General features: G+C 36.7%; 3 protein-coding genes across 3 annotated transcripts in view; all 3 read right to left on the bottom strand.

The window, feature by feature from the left end:
• LOC142349272 (uncharacterized) overlaps window positions 1-675 on the bottom strand; it is a 29,141-nt gene extending 28,466 nt beyond the window's left edge. Inside the window, exon 1 of the mRNA XM_075400723.1 lies at window positions 177-675. Coding sequence (XP_075256838.1) covers window positions 177-407 — 231 coding nt within the window. The 5' untranslated portion in view covers window positions 408-675. The remainder of the gene's footprint in view (window positions 1-176) is intronic.
• Window positions 676-9,942: 9,267 nt separating this feature from the next.
• On the bottom strand, window positions 9,943-13,854 carry LOC142349358 (mitochondrial calcium uniporter regulator 1-like). Its single transcript, XM_075400841.1, has 3 exons — window positions 13,568-13,854; window positions 10,482-10,694; window positions 9,943-10,225 (listed from the first exon to the last, which is right to left on the bottom strand). Exons 1-3 carry the CDS (start codon window positions 13,811-13,813, stop codon window positions 9,983-9,985), a joined length of 702 nt encoding a protein of 233 aa, XP_075256956.1. The 5' UTR covers window positions 13,814-13,854; the 3' UTR covers window positions 9,943-9,982.
• A 2,957-nt stretch (window positions 13,855-16,811) lies between these two features.
• LOC142349560 (serine/threonine-protein kinase mTOR-like) overlaps window positions 16,812-22,394 on the bottom strand; it is a 32,333-nt gene continuing 26,750 nt past the window's right edge. The window contains exons 4-6 of the mRNA XM_075401200.1: window positions 22,217-22,362; window positions 21,174-21,603; window positions 16,812-17,675 (exon numbers count right to left, since the gene is read on the bottom strand). Of these exons, the coding sequence (XP_075257315.1) occupies window positions 17,129-17,675; window positions 21,174-21,603; window positions 22,217-22,362 (1,123 nt within the window). The 3' untranslated portion in view covers window positions 16,812-17,128. The remainder of the gene's footprint in view (window positions 17,676-21,173; window positions 21,604-22,216; window positions 22,363-22,394) is intronic.

The following is a 22,394-nucleotide window of genomic DNA, read 5'->3' as shown; positions in this document are numbered from 1 at the left end:
GGCAATTATTTCTATAATTAAAAACTTGATTTCCTCGGAGTGATTAGGAGATTTCTTTATACGAAACTATCAGATTCTCCCGGCTTCCCATCTTCTCTTTTTTGGGAGGGGGGGGGGGGGCTGGAGGATGGATGCATAATTTTTGTCTAAATAGGACTCTAGGGAATAGTACTTACTAACGCGGTATAGCCAGATTTATCTACATAATTTGCCAGCTGTTTGGCCCTCGATCCTGCCTTTTCTAACATCTGTTTCACTTTTGAGAAGTCATTTGATGCCGCTGCACCACAAATACTTCGTTCGAAGTCTAATTCGTCCAAACTTTGTGAGTAAGCAGTAGTCGTAGAAATGTGGCTACAACATTGAGTTTTAACTTTAGTTTCACACATTGCTGGACCGCCAGTCATTCAAATGAGTCTGATAAGATTTTTTGCAAAACATTACAACATTTTTCTTCGCATAAGCAAAAAAATATTCATTTGGCCTTGAACGAACTTTCAGTGGACGTTTGACAGTTTGAAATTGATTATTTTAAATTAAAATCGCCCATCTGCAATCTGAAATAGACATTCGGTTAATTGCACTGAGTTTCTCTGTTAATCCTGATTAATGTCCAGTATAGAAGGCTGAATGGGGATAAATTGACAGCAGCAAATTGACTTCAAACTTTTCTTGACTACTCAAATTGGTCTTTAATCAATGCCTTCTAAATAATTTAACCGAAGCTGAAATGTAGACCTTTGAAGCAGATTAAATCACTTTTGGTTCTCTGAGGCGGTAAATAGGCTCCTATGAGCAAATTGCGATGAACGTTAATTGGTGAAAAATTGAGTATACCAAAAAAACTATGCAACTAGCAAGCTCGCAATAACATCAGGGTACACTATTAGAAGAAGCAAAATGATGTAGGTTTTTATTTAAACAAGTAGGAACCCAAAAAATGCTTCCGATTTCATCCAATCTGAACAGTTAATCTTGCGAGCAAATCACCAGCTCCAGATTCAATATGCAAAAACAATCTAATCTAGTGCCTTAACATGAGACCTTCCTCAAGCAGTTAATTCCACGTGCGTTCAAGTTGCTCTCTTGATTTCAACAAGCAAGACGAAAATAGAAACAAATTTTACACCGAATCTTGAGCACCCTAGATTGATCCCCCACCAACTTTTTTTTGGCTGTTATCATATCAGAAGCAATGTGCACGTGAGCAAATCAATTATGTAGTGGTTCTTCAGCAGCTTGTGTGGACCTCAAACCGGTGAGATCTAACCAAAACGACCCCCGCCCTTGTTTTTTTTTATCTGGTGGGATAAAAAAAACTTGATAGGCAATTGCGCATTAAATGTTAACAGTTATGAAAACTAGAGAAAGCAAGAAGGTTTCGTTAGCTGAGACTAACAATACTACAGAGCTTAGTCAGGGGGCAAAACAATGCAATTTATCTTCGGGACTGACTCAGCAAATGAATAATTTAATAATTGATGACAACGCTTCCCGCTTTCAAGTGCCCCCCAAAACAACACTTTTCTACCCCGACAGAAAGGATAAACTGTACCAGATATCTGTTATCGAACATCATCTTGGAAAAACTAAAATTAGATATGACCAGTGGGGACCGAACTTCGATGAGATGGTGTGCTCCAAATCAATATGGGCCTACTCGCAATTTACATCTTTACTGTCTAAAGAGAAAAAGATACCACGCGATTTAGCGAAGCGAATAGACGAGATTGTGCAATCCGCGAGTTCACCAAATCTAGCTACAACAGATATAAATCTAAATGAACTCCCAGATCTCGAAACCATCAGCAGTAAGCACATCCCTACCCTAAGGTTCATTCCTGTAAAGTTTCGGGTGAGATGGTCAGAATTTCTAACATCCGTTATCGATGCTTGCATTTCACACGCGCAATCGATAGAAAATTGGAAAAAACTCTTTGCAATTAGCAAATGTGTTCTACGCGCGTCTAATCGTGGGGGCAAGAAACACAAGCAGCAGCAAGAGAAACAGTTGTTGAGCAGAGTTGAGCGATGGAAATCAGGTGATTATGCTGCACTGTGGTACGAGGCGGCCTCAATGAAGCAGTCAAATAAAACTAGCAATGAGTCAATAGACGCCTTAGCAAGCCGAGCGAAATCTCTTTGTCTGCAGGGGCAGTTTGGGAGGGCAGCGAAAGTTCTGTCTTCTGACGGCGTCGCACCTAACAATGCTGCAACGTTCAATGAACTTAAAAAGCTCCACCCTAAGGAAAAGCAACCTGACCATCAATTTGATCAAGATGCTAACACGAACGCATATCAATTTGACGAGGCATCAGTATTCTTCCAAATCGAGTCGTTCTCCAAATTTACTGCAGCTGGGCCGTCGAAAATGTACCCCGAGCATCTGCTGCATGCAGTAAACTGCGGTGCCCCTGATCAATCAAAGCGAGCAATCACTAGTTTAACAAAATTTGTCAACTTAGCTAGCAGGGGTCAGCTTCCCGAATTCGTTGCTTCTATACTATGTAGTGCAACAATAACTGCATTGAAAAAATTGAAAGGTGGGGTCCGTCCTATTGCTGTTGGGGAAGTCATTCGACGTCTTATTGCTAAATGCATAGCTCGTGAAGCGAATTCAGATGCTGCTGATCTTTTTAACACAAAACAATTGGGGGTAGCGGTCAAGGGTGGTGCTGAGGGCATAGTACATGCAACAAGAGTTTCCTTTGAAAAACTGCAAAGGTCAAAAGATTCCGGAATATTGCAGATTGATTTCAAAACTGCCTTCAATTCGGTAAAAAGAAGCAAGGTTTTGGAAGCAGTCGCAAAATTCTTACCTAGTGTTGCCCCTTTTGCGACTTTTTGCTACTCACAACACAGTCATTTGCATTTTAACAACACATACTTAAGTAGCCAATCGGGAGTCCAGCAAGGGGATCCTTTGGGGCCGCTTTTGTTTTCACTAGCTCTGTGGCCAATCATTAACAAAATTGAAACAAAATTACCAAATCTAGTACAGCATAATTGGTATTTGGATGATGGCATCCTTGCTGGTACCCACCAACAACTTTGCACAGCATTGAATTTGTTGACAAATTTGGGTGAAGGATGCGGCTTAGAGCTCAGAATAGAAAAATGTGAGCTTTGGTCACCCATTGATCTGAACGCTATAGATAACAGAGTAAAAATAAATAGCAAAGAAGGACTTGAGATCTTGGGCGCTGCCATCGGCAATCCCAGTTTTGTTGCTGCATCTTTGAGAAAAAGAGTCAACAAAATAGAAAAACTGCTCGACAACTTGGCGTACCTAGACGACCCACATTGTGCGCTTGGAATTCTTCGAAACTGTCTTGGTGCCCCAAAGATGGTATATTCCCTGCGATGTAACACTCCATCTGACGAATCCTCTGTTATTTTGCAGGATTTTGACAAGCTTCAGAGAACAACTTTTGAGAATATGTTAGGCACCCTTATAAGTGACAACGCTTGGAAGCAGGCTTGTCTACCAATAAGCAAAACTGGCGTTGGAATTAGACAAGCAATTGACCAATTGAAAGCGGCGTTTGTTGGGTTAGTATCGCAGGCAGACGCTTTAGTGGAACAAATAACCGGTGAGAAAATTACAGACAATCAAATTTTCAAAGAAACAGTGGAAGAACTGAAGAATCTAGAAATTAGCCAATATACGCAACACAAGATTCAGGAGGCACTTGATGATGCTGCTTTTTCTGACCTTCTTGGTAATCAGACTTCAAATCGGGAGAAAGCTCGTTTGCTTTCACTAACGTTGCCTCAATCTGGTGCCTGGCTTTCCGCACCTCCAATCCCTAGTCTGGGCCTTCATCTTCAGCCAAATGAATTCAGAGCCGCATTGAAGTATCGGATTGGTGTTCTGTTATACATTGAGGAACGAAAGTGCCCTTACTGTCAAAACGGCAGACTGGACAAGCTGGGTGATCACGCTTTAAGCTGTCATGGTCGGGGGGATATGATATCGCGGCACGATAGAGTGAGGGATAGAATATTTGCTGCTTGCTCGACCACAAACTTATCACCCGTCTGCGAACAGAAAAATTTGATTCCAGATAATAACTCAAGGCCAGGAGACATATACTTGCCCAGCTGGTCAGCGGGACAACCATCTGCGTTAGACGTAACCATAACTTCCCCACTGCAGCCCAGTCTAATTTCAGATGCGGCGAGGAGGTGTGGTTTTGCTCTGACAAATGCTGAAGATAGGAAATATGAACAATATGCCCAAAAATGTGCCGAAATAGGTATCCAGTTTGTACCACTCGCGTTTGAATCTTTCGGGGGCTTCTCAGATTTGGTTCGAAAAACTTTGAAAGGTATAGCCTTGCTTGCCGATAACCGAAACTTTCAACCAGCTGGTTTATCAGTTGCCTACAATAGATTATCTCAAGGAGTCTCAGTGACTTTAATGAGAGGTTCAGCCACAATGCTGATCGCCAGAGATCCCCTGTTATGAGACTCATTCCTGCGACAACACCTTCAGCCCCACAATAGTTAATTTACAGTATTGTCTCACCCAATTTTAGTTGCCCAGTTATTGCTGTGCGCGAACTTGTTTGTCACCCAATGAGTGGGGACAATGCTCATTTCTTCTGCTCAACCCGATTGTGTGGGTTGATTTTAAAGAAATTTTGAAGACCCAATTGTGAGGGTTTCTGGGAACAAATAAAAGGCAAATACTCAATTGCGTGGGCGCCATGGTGATTTGTGGGCACAAGGTTGATCGCAAGAAAACTTTCTGAGAATTGACTGAACTTAGAAATGATTTAAACCATGATTTCCCCAAACAAGCACACCTTAAATTTATGATTATTTTGTCAAAAAAAAAAATTCTGGGCTGAATAATTGAAAAAAAAAGTCAATTAAAAGAAAGCCCCTCCCCTAAAAGGGTAGTCGGTCAACTCGGGGGCAGCAAGTCAACTCTTATGTATATTATAAATCCTGACAGGACAGTAGTCAACAATTAACGCATCAGATGCGAAAGATGGAGAACTTAAAGCATCAAAATTATAGTCACGATAGATATGATAAATAGCGATCAAAAAATGTTGTAGAGCGATTTTGAATCAAGATTAGGAAAATAAATATATAGAAACATTTAGGACAACAGCCTTCCTTCCTCTACAAAGGTTCCTATCGACACTTCTACTGCAAGGCGCCGGCTTATGTAGCGTGCTCCACGGAGGCAGAGTATGGAGCGATGCAAAAGCGCGAAACTTAATTTTGTCCTTATGTACGTGATCACGTCCAAATAAGAGCCTTCTTTCTTATCGCTAAACAATCAAATGGAAAGATGCCAACGATTTTAGTAGAGATAGAGAGAGAGAGAGAGATAGAACAAGCGATTGAAAGAAAGAACAAAAGGAAAAACTAGCAAAGAAACAGATTGAAAGCAGGTCAGACAACTGAAACATCAAAGATCCAAACAAAACAGAAACAGGGGTTAAAACGATAGAAAACAACAAAACTGAGAAAAAACAAAAAGATGAGTGCAACAACGAAAAAAATTAAACGGAAAGAAAAATGAGGGATAGGATAAAAAAGAATTAAATATAAAAAACATAGCTGGCAGATTGCCAGAAAATAGCCGCAATAGATTCGTAGATCGGCAGTCTAAAAAACAGTAAAGACAGACGAAAAAAAAATCGTCTTTTCATTGAAGGCTGATCTGTTAAATTTTGGTTAAATTTTAGCTGCTCAAAATTGTAACTGAGATAGCAATTTAGATAATGCAATGCTCGTCTAAAACGCTCGAGTATAAATTTTGTATTAAGAAGAAGACATGACCGCAATAATTGCTAAATTTTCGTTCGAGAGCAAATAAAATCTTTCTTCCATTCATCGAAGCAACAAGTAAACATAGCTGACAGATTGCCAAAAAATAGCCGCAATAGCTTCGCAGATCTGCAGTCTCAAAAAAAACTGTTAAAAAAGACAGACCAAAAAAATTAGTCTTTTCATTGAAGGCTGAGATGTTATATTTGGATTCAGAATCTTTATTAGTTTTTGCTGCCTCTATTAGCTGATCTCAAATAACCTTCATTTAGAGTGACACACACCCATTTGACCTTATCCCTTTGAATTGAAGTAAATAAAAGTCAATTTCAAATTGAGGAAGTCATTTTTGAGAGTGAGGTAAGTCAAGTGTGACCAAAAATTTAATCACGCGCATGAACAAAAAAACTCGTTCCACTAAGAGCGAAAAATGACGTCACACATGCAATTCAAATGAAATTGCATGAACGAATGAACAAAAAATGGCTGTGACGTCATATGGTCGTAACAAAAATCATGACGACGAAATAAAAAAACATAGCCGGAAGAATTCCGGAAGCGACTCGAAGCGTCAAAACTTCACTAACAAAACTGTAATTGCAGCGGAAGCAACTATCTTTTGTGTTGAACCACTAACTCGCTACCTCTCCAGGTCTGCTCTAAAAATTGGTGAAACTTAAACCACTGTCAACAAAATGCAGCAAAATTTTATATTATTGAAAACGTTTGGTAACGTTACAAAATCCAAAAAAATTAAGGTGGTAATAAGTCCGATAGTCTTAAAAAGCTGACAAGGTTATCAATAGCCCTCAAATAATTCATGATATTAATCTGAAAAAGATCGCGAAAGCAAACCACAGATAACAAAATTAGAAACTGAGTTAAATCTTTTGAAAAGAAAGCTCAAATTTAAGAATCAGAAAATACCTATAGTTACACTTTTAATCACTGCCATTAGGACAAAACACAACACACACCTGTTCCTTGTTGTACATATGCTAGACAACATGATTTCATACTAAATCAAAAATAAAATTGATCATAGAAAAGACATAAGCAGAATATTCAGAGGCAAAAAATCCTTTAAATTAATACCAAGTCCGGAAGAAAGCTGCCTTAAAAAATCATATGTGGAAATTTTGGGAAAAGCTTGTTATCAAACTCTCAGTACTGCCTTATGTTGAACGAAATCAATTGCAAACCAAAGAAATGACGAAAATCTAAGAAAAAGCTGAAATCATTCATTTTTTACAACTGAAAAAATCAACATGCCGAAATTAAATGTAGGTGACAGGAGAAAGCTAGAATGATACAAACTAGAATCTTAAGAATATGGGCACAATGTAAGGAACACCGTAACAAAACGACAATCTTGACTTTTGAAAGTTAAAAATTAATTTTGAAAAAATCAAGAAAAACGAATACATTTCATTGTTCAGCATTCAAGACATAGAAAAGATAACTAGTCAACCGAAACAAAGATCTATCCTCCTGAAGAGAACAAAAAAATAGGAAAAAGCAAAATTCATAAATACGAAACATTGAAACATTTTGCAAAAAAAAAATGGTCAAAGATCTTTTATGTTACAACTGCAATTATGAAAAAGTTTTAACTGTTTTTTCAAAACTTAACGCCAAAAAATAAATGAAATGTTATTGAAACGAAAAAAAAAATTCCCTCATGTTGCACAAAAAAACTATTTCTAGCAATTACAAGCAAAATACAAACAAAAAACTGACAAAAATCGGAAAAAACCTACCAAAATCGGATTAGCGTTTGTACAATTTTATGAAAAAAAACATCGAGGTAGAAAGAAGCGTTGAGTATAGGAATTATCAAAGAGAAGTTGCCATATTAACTGATTTTTGACAAAAAGACGGCTAAAAGATCCAAAAATGAAGAAATTAATAGAAAAAAGCCAAAAACTAACTTTAAAATCAAGAATTATGTGCCATTTTTCAACTTGAGACGCATTTTCAGGCTCTGCAAAACACTGTGGCATCAATTTCCGAGGTTGACATTTCACTATAGTATCGAATAAAACTTATTTCTACAAGAAACTAAATTAAAAGCAAAAAAATTGGGCCACTTGGACGAAAAACGGCTAAAAACGGTTATCTATATGTGCAATTCAGTCAAAAACTACTTTTCAAAGTCAAAAAGTCATTCACTAAATGCAGCGCATGATCAAAAACTTCTCTCGCTCAGCGAAAATCTGTTCACCAAGACAGCTTTTCTCACTTTCGCTTTTAGGTCAAAATGCCGCGTGAACAAATCTACTTCCTGTAAAAAAAAACCGAGAGAAAACCAATACTCCTCTTCGAGTCGTAAAAACCAAGAGAAGGCCAAAAATAGCCTCAGCTATCGCTGTGCGGCTATTAAAAAGATACGAATAAAAAAATATTGAAAAAAGTATATCTAGGAATACAAAAATTATTTAAAAACAAAGACAAAAAGCCGACACATTGAAAAAAAGATCAGAAAAAACGTCAGAAAAAACTAGCTAAAAGGATATAGATTAAACAAAAATGAAACAAGTAAAACGTAACAAAAATACAATAACCACACAGAGAAAGAGAGCGACAGCGAAGAATTATTGTAAGAACAACATGAAACTGAAATTATAGACCCAAAATACTACAAATACTTCAAAATACAAGATAAAAAGAGAGGAAGAAAGGAAAGCAAGAGAATAAACAAACCGAAAAAAAACATTAACGATCAAAAAACCGAAAACAAACAGCAGCAACAAGGAAAAAAATCGAAAATTAAACAGCAAAAAGCCAAAAAAGAGAAAAACTTACAAACTAACTGAAAAAAGAAAACATACAAAAAGATGTCAAGAGTTCAGAAGAAAAAGAAGCAGAGCGGAAACTTAAGCAAAAAGAAAATAAAATTAAGTCCGAAATGAAGTGAGCATCAACATATATAACCAAAACAAATTGTAAAAGGCACTTGATAAAAATCTTTATCCCAGCAACCGCCTCTTGACCATCGGCATTCTTCCAATTCTGCTGCTTTCGGTCACGAACCTTTTCTGGTTTCTGAGTCGTTTCACTCATTGATCGTTTTCGAATCCCTTTTCCCGTCATTGATCTTCTTTCTTAGCGCTTAAACATTTAATGATATGAACAACAAGCGGGGCAATTTAATTCAAAGCAGATTTATCCTAGTTTAATTCTTCACTATGGGTGCCAAAAAACTCCGACTAGGAAATGATTCGAACCCTCGAACTGCAGCACGTTATACTTAAGCAATGGCAATAGCAACTTAAATTCTGAATAAGAAACATAGCTGGCAGATTGCCAGAAAACAGCCGGAATAGCTTCGCAGATTCGCAAACTCAAAAAGATTGCAAAAAAAAACGAAAAAAACTTATTTTAAATGCTGAGATGTTATATTTTGATTGTGGATCTGTTTAACTTACTGCTGCTTCTATTATCTTCCCTCAAACACCCTTCAATTAGCATGACACGAACTCACTTAAACCTTATCTCTTTAAATTAAAGTAAATAAAGGTCAATTTCGGAGCGAGGATAACATTTTTGAGAGTGAAGTAAATCACGTGTGACTGAACATTTTTGAGAGTGAAGTAAACTTAATCATGAACAAAAAACTCTCTCCACTGAGAGTTAACAATGACGGCACGCGCGCAATCCAATTGAAATTAAATTAACGAAAATTAGATTTACTTCCTCAAAAATAAATTTAGAGGAGGTTATCTGGCCACTAAGTCGGGAAAAACTTGCAGAATGACAAAAAAATTTCAAACAACTTGCAAAAAATCGCAAATTTTAACAAGAAATTGAAAAATTCGCGATAACGATTCAAAGCAAAAGCAACAAGGACAAAAAAGTTAACTTAGAATGTCCTTGATGCTTGAAAATCAGGGGTTCTTTTAACTCAAAACTTGATCTTCTGGAAAAAAAACTAGAACTGATTTCAAAATTCAAAAATTGGTTTCTTTTCGAGAATATTCTCTGCTACGCAAAACAAGTACCGAATTTAGTATCGGCTCAGATTTCCAGATAAATTTCACCTGTTACCGTTGAAGTCTCAGCGAATGAAATTCAAAAATCTTACTAAGCAAATGCAACACATTATTTAGTGTCAACGCCACGCAGCAGATTTGGCCTGTTACAGTTGAAAACTATGCGAGTGATATAAATTCAAAATAAAAAAATTATTACGTCATTTTGAGAATATTCTCCACCATGCAAATGCAACAGATATAATGATACCAATACAACTGAACATAAGCCCAATTTGGTACTTGAGATTCTCCATTTTGCTCCGGTCCAGCTGAGCTCCCAAATCAGCTGCTTTGATCTCAATCTGATTGGACAACCGACTCACTTCTTTGTCCAGCTCCGTCAGTGCTGACTTGGTCCAGCTTTTGTGAAGATTGAAGTCTAGCTGCAGGTCATTGCGAATCTAAATAATTAAAATACTTTGAATAAGGCTGATTTAAGAAATAATTGGCGGTTTGAGACAAAATGCTCGATAAACTAAAATTAGTAAAGAAAAAGAAAAGAATCGAGCCAAAAATGTAAAACAAGAACCACATTAGTTTTAGCTTAAGACAAAAAACAATTGACACAAAAATCATATAGAAAAAATACCTAATAGAACATGTTAGAAGAAACAGAAGAGGATTTAACACTTTTCAAGGTCAACCAAAAACAAGTACCTTTTGCAGATCCTCCTTGAGTATACCATGGAATGCGTTGATCTCAGTTCCTAATTTCTGGTTCTCGCTCCTGAGGACTTGGACTGTTCCCTTCTCAAGCAGAGCCACCTCTTTTTCCAACTGTTCTATCCTCGCCACTTTTCTACTCAACTCTTCAGACAGATTGTCTAATTGCGTAAAATGCTCCTCGTATGTTTGCGTGCTGTTTTTCACCTATCAAAACCAAGCAAAATCACATTTTTTTCTTATCAACACCAGTCCAGAATAAGATCGAACTAATTACTCGCGAACGCTAGAGGCTACAAATACTATCTTTAAGAAACCAATTTTGGTCTAATCGTTTTGAAAAACATACAACATACAGTTTTGGAATCAGAAACCAAATACATAAAATAACTACATCACAATATAATGCCCTCGCACACAAGTTTAGCCCGTTCTCCTCAACAAAAAGTCAAATATGAATCTGTCAGACGAAAAAGCCAAAATCTCCAGAAAAGACGAATCGGACCAAAATAACGGCTGAGCTTAAATTGACAGCAATTAAAAAGAGATGAAACTTGGCCACACTTACGAGATAATGGCGGCTCGTAATACACTTCACCGTAATATACATCAAACCAAGAAAAAACATTGACCGACTACCGTGGGACAAATAGCTCTCAAAAGACAGGAGGCGCAATTTAACTAATAGGGCGCTTTAGCCTAGATATTTTTTATGGGTGCAAAAAAACAACCAAGGAGAGGTTCGAACCCCAACCTCCGGCGTAATACACTTCAGCTCGTAATACAATTCAGCGTAATACACGTCAAATAAAAAAAACATTAACCGACTACCGTCGCACAAATTGCTCTCAAACGATAGGAGGCGCTATTTATTTCATAGGGCGCTGTAGCCTACATATTTCAATGGGTGCGAAAAATACCGACCAAGGAGACTTTCAAACCCAACCTCAAGCGTAATACAATTCAGCTCGGACATTAGGGCATGATCGTCTATCAGAGCCTTGTGATATCTTATTCTACAGTCGGTTCTGTTTTAGCAACAGAGATATGCATAAGAGCAATTTGGGACACAAAAAAGTCAAGCGTTAAAACGTCACTTCAGAAATGAAATCGAAAGAGTGCATACAAAAACGCAAGCGTTTGCAATGGTTGAACAATTATTATCAAAAACATTGTATAAGAAAACGCTATAAAGACAAAAATCTATCGAGTTGATTTTATAAGTACAATATAAATGTTTGCAAAACTTTCGGCGCAAACAACGTGATGACGGACATCTTATTCGATTAAAAACTAGAAAAACTCAACTAAAACTCAACATTTTAATTTTATTCAATACCCAAATTTCAACTTCTTATATTTAATTCTTAGTTCTCTGCGATAAATGGCTAACAATTCTATGTATTAAAACTATATTTTCTCCGTCCTCTTTCTCGTTTCTTTTGCACAAAAATTTTCCCGAGCACCAATGACGGGGTAAGAAAGTAAAACGAATTGACAAAATAATATTTTACATGTAGTTTTTTTTTTAAATAAATCCGCATGTAAAAAACGGTTTCTGAACATTGATTGCTTTACCACCTCCAAGTTATTTCGAATCAAGTATTTTGCCTAAGTACTTGATTCGAAATAACTTGGAGGCGGTATTTTGCATAATATCGAATCACCCCCTAGAACTGTTCGTGTAAAAAAAAAACAAAACTGGAGCAGGCGATCAAAAGACGGAGTTTGAGAAAATAAGAAGCACACAGATAAAAACGGCATCACTTCGTTGGACCCGAAATCCAATGCGCAATATTGAAAATTAGTGAGCCGGACGGAAGGAATTAAGTAAACAGGTCAAACACAAACCCATCGCGTAGAAAAAATTATTAGAGAGGGCAAACAATGGTAATAACACCACTTGAGCGGTTTGCACGAAATCACTCAAATATAACCCGTCGCTAGCTATCTACTCACAATTGGAAGGCATGAAAGCGTACTTCCAAAAAAAAACTTTCCTTTAAGGTCAAATTGGCGAACAGAAGACATTATACTTCCTAATTTCAGAGGCAACATTTAGATGGTTCAGAGGGAAATTTCTGCAGTTAATTGGTTCCAAAAATACGAAATCTGATATCAAAAACACGTGAGCCATGCCACGTTATTCACAAACCTAACCCTTAATTTTTATTATGATGAAATCACAAGTTGTTTTAGTTGTTACAGGTACGGCAAGAAAGGCGTTTAAGAATTGTTCAAAGAATCTGTTTTTGAATTTAGGCAATCTGAAATGTACTTCTTTTTCACTCGTACCTCTTTAAGAGAAAAATTGACCTCAATTGATCGTCCACATTGTCGGCTGAAAATCACAATCTCAAGATTTTTAGGGTTCTGCGATTTATTCAAGCCAGTTAACTCCTCTTTGCCCTTTTCTTAAAAGCTTTCATTTATGAGGAGAGGGTCGACATGACTCCATAAGCTGGTGACAATTCACGCTAAAAAACGCTCAAACGTTTGTGTAGCACTGGACGTCATGACTCCTTAAAATTACCTTTTGAGCTGGCTGTCACTGTTGTGGCTCAAAGAAGCCATCACAATTCTGATGGGCAAAACCAAGAATTTATTTTTCCTCCTTTGAACCATGTAGTCAAAATGTACATTTCTAAAGCTGATCAATTGTGAAAGTATCAGGGAGCAGAAGTTATTTGGGATGAGAAAGTAGATTTATTTAAATTGCATTGTTTGCATTTGCCTCATCCAATGAGCGGAGAACAAAAGAGACCAATCGAATGTATTGATTATTGGAAACGAAAGTGTGTGAGAGAAATAAGATGAAGCAAAGTGCAAAAATCCATTCCTTAGTTTCAGCATTCATTTCAATGTTTAAATTGATGAAAACAGTGATCATGATCAATATTTGGAATTAAAATCTAAGATGCTTAACATTAATTCGTAGAAATATTTCCTTCAGATCAGTTATTGAAAAAAAGGTTTTCGCTCAACAAAAATTTATGTTTGTGTTTGGCTTCATTCTATAATGAAATAGAGAGAAACTATATGAGAAAGAACTGTTTGATCATGCCGAGTTTAGAACATACCACTGACTTTAATTGCTCGTTGATGACCTCTGCTTGTGAATCAGTGAATCCAGCTGAAACTAGGGCCTTGTGCAAGTGATGCGTATCGTAGGGCACCCCAGTGGTCATATTTACTCCTCCACCTTTAGCCGAAAGCACTCGGCTTCCAGCTGATAAAGATCGGGTTCCATTCTGGCTCAGAAACAGAGTTTTCAACTGACAGGAGCACACGCGTCCGAGAGAAGTTAGCTTAACTCCAGCGCTCATTTAAAACAAAGAATCTGAAAATACTGTATTCATATCTTCCTAGATTTTTCAATTAAGCCGATCGGTCAATTTTTTTCCAAGAGCGAAATTCAAAATCTCTCAGAAGAAAAAACGGTAAATAATAGTTGTTGCGTCAATTACATTTATCGAGCAAGTTTCAATTTTCTCAATCAACTGTTTATCAATCACCCATATGAACATGAATTTGCTCACCAAATCAAAGGAAACTAAAAAAATTCTCCATTTTGTGCCAACAGGCCATCGGTCAAACTATTTTCTGTCTTCAACTCACTGACTCTTGAAAGGATATTTTTTCTCAATACAAGACATATAATTGTAGTGGCTACAATGCTGGCCACTATGCAGCCGGCATTGCAGCCACTTTTTTGCTTCCGAAACTTGATTCTAATCAGAATCAAGCGATCGCTATTTTTCCATTTTTTAAATGAAGAAGCCATCAACAGCTAATTGTTTCGGCCCCTCATAAGAGGGCAGTAAGTGTTATACTTCTACTGTAACGATCAGGATCTTTGAAAGTTTTTTTTGCTGTCAATTTTGACCTATCGATAATTTTATTGTAGAAAAGTGGTATGGATCATCACAGAGCCCGTTAGACTTACCATTTCAATTGGAGGGTTTTCCGAATATTGCTTTTCAATTTTTAGATTTGTCAGGTTAAATTCTGAGTAGACAGGTTTAAATTTTCGACATTGAAATTATTTATGTTTTAGCATGGTAACATAAAAACACCTATTTAAAACTTCTGCAGGAAGTTAAAAGTTTAGAAAATTTTGTATGTTCAAACAACACTTTTTGTAGTTTGAAACAATGGTGTCTTGTCGCATATTAAATTTCTTCAACTAAATTTGGGCTCCTTTTTGGGCTGCCTGTTGCTATGCTGCAACCAATTTATATTAGCAACAAGTTTTACTTCTGAGTGAGAGCAATAGAAATTACTCAAAAATGAAGAACGAAAGCGTGAAAGTCACTTTAGAAGTCAACACGTTGAAAATAATTGCTATGAACTTCGTTCAAGAGCAATTAAAAACACTAAGGAACAAGTTAACACGAAGAATAACAAAAATGGTTTCAACTAACATTTTAATAAAATATTCAACAAAAACAAACAATAACGAATAACTGCCCTTATTTATATAAACGAATAAATGCCCTTTGTTGACTTCTAAAAAACCGCTATGCGGTATTAGAACAACTGAATGATTCCATTAGTTTTAAAAAATCAGCACAAGTAGAAATCAGAATCAGTTGGAAAAATTCGTATTCAAAAATCAAAAAATTGTTCGAACAACAAATTCTCACTCCTACTCTAAAAGCAGATAGGATAGAAAAATCACGCTGCAAATTTAATCCCTTCTGCTCCCTATTCCAGCGAGACTAAAATCAGCACTTTAATTTGACTTCTCATTTGACAAGTCGAAAAAGTGCGCACAGATCTCCACAAAAAGACAGCACACCAATATAATACAAGTCCTTTGATTTCTAATAATTACGGTATAAAATTAAACACAGTCAGAACAATTTCTTTCGAAAGACTGGCGGTAGATCTATTCTATTGCAGCCTGCTTCAGGTTATAAATCATTATTAAGATTCAACGTTTTGAAAATGAAATTAATTTCCTCACACTTTAAACTGCCTCCCATTAAATTTAGCTGCTCAAAATTGTAACTGAGATAGCAATTTAGATAATGCAATGCTCGTCTAAAACGCTCGAGTATAAATTTTGCATTAAGAAGAAGACATGATCGCAATAATTGCTATATTTTCGTTCGAGAGCAATTAAAATCTTTCTTTCATTCATCGAAGCAACAAGTAAACATAGCTGACAGATTGCCAAAAAATAGCCGCAATAGCTACGTAGATCTGCAGTCTCAAAAAAAAACTGTTAAAAAAGACAGACCAAAAAATTAGTCTTTTCATTGAAGGCTGAGATGTTATATTTTGATTCAGAATTAGTTTTTGCTGCCTCTATTAGCGGCTCTCAAATAACCTTCATTTAGAGTGACACATTCACTTGACTATATCTCTTTGAATTGAAGTAAATAATCACGCGAATGAACAAAAAAAACTCGTTCCACTAAGAGCGAAAAATGACGACACGCACGCGCTTCTGTTGAAATTGTAGGAACGAATGAACAAAAAGTGGTTGTGACTTCATATGGCCGTAACAAAAACTTGACGACGAAATAAAAAAAACATAGCAGGACGACTCCTGAAGTACAATTCAAAGAATTTCCATTGACTAAACAAAAAACTAGACCTAGAACGGATTAGTGAATTGGGAAAACCATTTCTAAAAAAATCAGATAAAAAAACAGAAAATCAATGCCAAAATGCTGCTAGCGAGAACAAAAAACCACTAGCGAGAAATGTAAATTTGATTCTAACAAAAATTAGGCCTAGAATGAATAACGAATGGATTAGGAAAACCATTTAGAAAAAAATGCGATCCAAAAAATTGAAAAAAAAAAAACAGTAAAAACCAAGTGAAATTGCCGCATGTGAACAAAAACCACTAGCGAGAAAGCGAATTTTTGTTCAAACACCGTTTTCTCACTCTACTTTAAAATTAGAGCAAAAAATTTAACTCCGCAAAACCACTCGCTTTTTAGCTCCATTTCCTGTTTCACCGTGACCAAAATCACTACTCCAATTTGACTTCACAATCATGAAATTGTGTGAACAAAAAAAGACAGCGCCCCAATACAATTCAAATTCTTTGAATAGTAAAAAACCAAGAGAATAATAGCCCCAGCTATCGCTGTGCGGCTATTAATAACAATAGCCGACACGCTCTTGAATGAGAGCATTTTAGAATATTCAGAAATGGAAAGCAATGGTGTGAAATTCGTTTGAATGATGTATCTGGATAGATCAAAAACCATACAACAAAAGTGCAATTATATTTTAAGCCTTTTTGGGAGCTCTCGCGAGTTTTCGGCCTTCTGATAAAATTCTGATCTTCTCAAGGAAAATAAATAATCCACAGAAAATTAGTTTTAATTATGAAATAATGAGCAAAGTAACTAAAGAGTATAAATAACGATGATTTATATTGACTGTCAAAAACTATCCAAATAGAAAATAGCACAACTTTTTATTGTATGACATAACCAGAATATTGATTGAATCTAAAAAATAAGTTCCATTTTGAGTTTTAGCCAAACAAACTGACGCATAATATTAACATTTCTCACGAGGCATGACATCATATAAAATGACCTCCAATATTCATAGTAGTTTTGATCACGTTCACGAACCAATTTATATATACTTATGACATCTGCCAATTTGCATTACCAAAAAGGACACCACCCAATATACGACTGGCACAAATTCTCATGCGATGTAGCTTGTATGATCAATTTTGACACTTGGGTCTCAACGTCCAAGTTACTCTGTGTGCCAAAATCAGCACCTTCCAATTTGTCATTGACTCGTTTCAACACGTCAAGGGCTTTCCTGTTACCCTCTGGCTGCGCTGGCATTGCAACGTTCAAGTTGGCATCGCCAGAAGCCGCATTAGTATTGGTTCTTGAGGAACCACGATGGCCGTTATGATTATGGGATGACGTGCCTTGTTGAGGAACAACTCCGTTGCTTCTCTGAGAATGATAGTTGGGCTGTTGTTGCGAAGCACCATGGTATGGCACGTTCTGTTGATGACCGGTTCTCATATCTAAAGCCAACCAGTTCAGCAATGGATCGTTGACGAATGCTTCGAGCACTGCAATTAGACTGTCTTTGTTCTGACGCAATAGTCGCATTGTGGTCTCGCAAGCCACTCTATAGTTTCCCTCTACTCCATTAACTTCCATCGCTTTGATCAGCATTCGCGTTAGCCTAGAATGATACACACATTGATTTCCCCCGTTAAAAAAGAAGAGCTCTTTTACAACAGAGAACTCATAAACAATAACATAACTAACACCCTCGACCGAATTGCTCTCGTACGAAATAAAGTGAAAAAAAGCCACTTTTCATTTAAAGCACTTTTCATTTAAATTTCGAAGCACTTTTCATTTAAATTTTAGAAGTAAATTGCCGTCAATTGATCTCAAAATTGTGAATGAGAGAGTAAATTAGATCCCGCAAAACTCAAAAAGTCAAGTACGCAAAAATCACTCGAAAAGTTTAAAACATAGCCGGCATATTGCCGGAAAATAGCCGCGATAGATACTTGTGGCCATGACCACCAGTCCTTTAATAGACCACTAGACTTTTTGGGTTAGATTCGGACTGTCATTTTTATGAGACACTTAAGCTTTATAAGGAGAAAGCCCTAAAAGGGCTTTTCAAAATTAATATTCGAAACCAAAAACTCAAGACTCTAATAATCAAGAATTAGGGCATATATGTTTAGCACTACTTAGATGCACACTATTGAGTTCAGAAGTCATTTTATTGAGTGTGGTAAATCACGCAATTGACCTAAAAAACAAAAACGCGGGACGCAGGGAAAGACGAAGTAAAAAAACATAGAAGGACAAGTCCTGACGAACAATTCAAAGAATTTTCATTGACTAAACAAATAACTAGACCTAGAACGGACTATGAATGAATCGGGAAAACCATTTAGAAAAAAAATCCGATCCAAAATATCGAAAAAACAGTAAAAACCAAAGTGAAATTGCCGCATGTGAACAAAAAACCACTAGCGAGAAAGCGGATTTTTGTCCAAAAACCGTTTTCTCACTCTACTTTAAAATTAGAGCGAAAAAAATTCACGCCGCAAAACCACTCGCTTTTTCGGTCCATTTCCTGTTTCGGCGTGACCAAAATCACTACTCCAATTTGACTTCAAAAATCATGAAAATGTGTGAACAGATCTTAAAAAAAAACAGCCGGAAGAATTCCGGAAACGACTCAAAGGAGAAAATTGCCCATACTTATGACAACTAGAACAACTATTGTGAACCCTAAACCTCGACAAATGCCATAAAAAATAACGAAGAACAGAAGCGGCATTCAAAAACAAATTGAACAAAAAACTAGCTAAAAGAACTAGAAAAACTTAATGAGTTTTTTTAATGGTACAAGGAAGCATAAAGCCGAATAAAAATCCTTTGCAATTAGAGCAATGAAAAGTTCGCAAAACAATGAGCAGGTCATAATAGGCTAAGAAACTTGTCTAAGATTGAAAAAGAAAAACTGCAAAAAATAAGAAAAATGGTTTAAAATTTCTCAATTTTTCTGACATTTTTCCTAAGAAAAAAATATTTTATACCACCATAACCTTAATCAATTGGTATCTGAAAATTCCTTAAGAAACAACCTTCTATTCCTTCAAATCCCACTCAACCTTCTATTCACACCCAGTAAAACCAAAAAACGGTCAAAAAATTATTAAATTTCGTCTAAAAATCAGCAAAACTGATCAAAAACCTCCAAATTAGCATTAAACTCAAATTATCTACTTGAAACCTTCAATTCCCATCAAAACAGGCCTAAAACTAATACAATATCACAATCAAAACTCATAACCATCAAAAGTTGCAAAAAAACTGCTTTTAAAAGCCGCACGTGAACAAAAAATTTCGCTGCTTAGAGAAAATCTTTTCACACATCAATTTCTCGCTCTCTCAAAAACAGCGGTATGAACAAAAACCACTCTCTTTTCGCTCCGCTCTTCACTTTGGTTCAGCGCCAAAATCACTCCAAATTTTTTCACTCGTTTCAATTCCCGCTTCAAAAATCACTCCAATAAAATTGATTAAAAAAAGGACTTCTCCAATACTCCTCTTCGAGTCGCAAAAAGACAGCGCCCCAATACAATTCAAATTCTTTGAATTGTAAAAATTAAAAGTGCAATAATAGCCGCCTGGAATTGCTGACGCGGCTTTTAAAAAGTAAAATTAGTACGCAAAACAGAAAAGTCAAGGGCGCAAAATGTATTCTAAAAGTCAAACCGGTCAGTGAAAACTTTGCATAAAAAAGACCAACGCGTTTACAGTCAACTTCTTTCGAGAGAAATTAATAATAATTCATAGGAGTACTCTGCCTACCTTGAAAATGAACCTAAATGTGTTATGTAGGTGCGAGTATGTGGTGGGGGGCAGAGGATCTAGGACGTGGTGGATGGTAGGTGTGGTGTTTTAACAGAAGAATTTAAAAATTGAAGCAGAAATGGGTCAAGAACTTCTCAACATGACCATTTCACAATGAATAGTATTAACATTGTGCCAACGATTGCACTTAACAGAGTGCAGCGAACGGCGGTTTTCCAAATGAGGTAAAAACGGGCAAAGGGTGACTTCTTTCGCACTGATGTCAAACTAATTGAACCTTGTTTAGCATGAACTAGGTTAACACTAAGAAATAACTAAACACGATTTAATGCAACAAAAAGACCACAGGAGTCTGGCAATGAACCAAAATTTCACGCTGCAAACCCACTCTTTCCTTCGCTCCACTTCTTCATTTGGCGTGATCAGAATTACCACTCCAATCTGATGTCAAAAATAAACAACCGATATAGTTGCACAGATCTATGAAACATAACCAACTAACGTCGGAAGAACTGCTCTTCAACGCCTAGAAGGAGTTCTAATCTACTGCAGCCTTATTCAGTCCAAGGGGGGTCGACTTGAGGAGGGGGGTCTAAGAAAACTTCTAAGGGGCTTCAAATGATGTCATTAGAGGGTATTTTATACCACTAAAAAGCTCTAAGTGAAAAAATGACCTCATTCGGGGAATGAGATGGAAAATTAGATCACGCAAACAGTTGAGGGCTTAAAAGTCACCAGAAAAGTCAAAGCGGCCAAACAAATAAGTGGCATACAAAAAACACAACTTTGCAATAATTGCTTAAAACTACGTTCGAGAGCAATTAAAAAGACAGCAACCCGATACACTTCAAATTCTTTGAATGGTAAGAACCTATAGAAACCCAAAACTTATCATCATTTTTGAAAGACACACGACTGCAATAATCGCTTAACACTTTGTTCAAGAGAAAATAATAAGCCCCAATAGAAATAAGTCTATCTACAAAAGTGACTTATTATAATGAGCATACAAACCGGAAATATCGAATAACTAATTATTTGCACAAAATAATTCTGCAGCTGAAATTTTTACTAAATGCGATTTCTGATGAGACATCTACAAATTACTAATATCAATATGTCAAAAGGCAGAAGGAAGTAATCAGAACCCAATCAAATATGAATATGTTTTAAACATTTTCAATGTAATGCCAAAAAACGGTTTTGACCTCGCACGTTCTTGACCTCGGTTTTGATAGATAGCGGCCAAATTCGATTAAGCTGCAACAAATCAAACCGTAACCAACCAAATCATGACTTATGCCGAAATTAAAGAAATCCTCTATCTACTAACCTGAAAGGTATCTTCTCCGGGAACTTTTCCCTGTGCACAGCAACTTCAAAGCAGTCGCCAAAGTCTATATGGATAATATTTCCCGTGGTCCGCTCCAGCATAATATTGGAGGGATGTCTGTCGCCCAGACCAAGAATGTAGCCAACCATAGACATCACAGCTAACGACCTCGTGTACGTCAATCGTCGCTCATACCATATCTCCGAATTGGCACTTCGGTACCACATGATTTTAGCCAGATCCATTCCGTTAGTATTATTCAACGCGTACTCAAACACCTCCACTTTTTGCATCTTGGTGAGGTGGTCGTAATCGGAAGCCATTCGAAGCATCAATCGGTGTTCCCAGTTCAGGTGAATCTTCATCTTTTCCCTGTACTCTTTGATCAATGTGTGCAGTGGATCACAATGAGGAACCCAGCCACACAGACCTAGAAATAGTTAAGTCCTTCAATTTCATCAAAGAAATTTCACCCCTAGTAACGATGGGATTTGATACTTGCAACATTTTGCATTCTTTTGGAAGACGATACTAGAACGTTTTCCGCAAATGTCTGAGAACCGCCTACAGCCAATTTTTTATGACAAATTTTTCGAAAGTTTATTGCGGACATTATACTAAAAGTTAGGTTGACATAACAATTCCCCTTTAGCAGCTGGAGAAATTATAGCCGATTATTTGGCTCTTTCACATGCTTAATTCAGAGAATATAAAGCACCCTTGCAACAGAATTCAAAATCTTGCCAGTAAATAGGCAGGATCCCAATTTGAATTTTACTTTTTTAAAAAAACACTTTCTACTCACTCAAAATACATGCAAAACCCAAATTACATAGTAGTAGATAAAATAGATTATAATAGTAATTACTGAATGCAAACCGTTTTTTTAAGCAGATCCAAAGCAAAATTTAGGAAAAGAATATTTCTATGCAAAGCTACGAGTCTCTTCATTCAGTATCTCGATACTCATTTATAAATCCCTCTCGATAAACGATGAATTGGTCCAAACTGCACAAAGCCAGACTTTGAAATTGGGTACAGACCTGAGTTTGTGGAGAGTGGAATGACAGCGTATTGTGGAATGGCACCCAAGTTGCGCTTGAGGTTGTGTTTGTCTTTGTCAAGGAGAGAGTTGACCAATCCAAACAACTGAAGCACTCTCTCGTCCTGACGCATATCCTCGTGGCCTACAAACAAAAACACTCAACTCATCATCGAGCA

This window comes from Convolutriloba macropyga, chromosome 11 (genome assembly GCF_964194025.1).
Source record: "Convolutriloba macropyga chromosome 11, txConMacr16.3, whole genome shotgun sequence".
NCBI classification, from domain to species: domain Eukaryota; kingdom Metazoa; phylum Xenacoelomorpha; order Acoela; family Convolutidae; genus Convolutriloba; species Convolutriloba macropyga.
The sequence above is the reverse complement of the archived record's forward strand: the minus strand, read 5'-3'. Positions and strand labels throughout refer to the sequence as shown.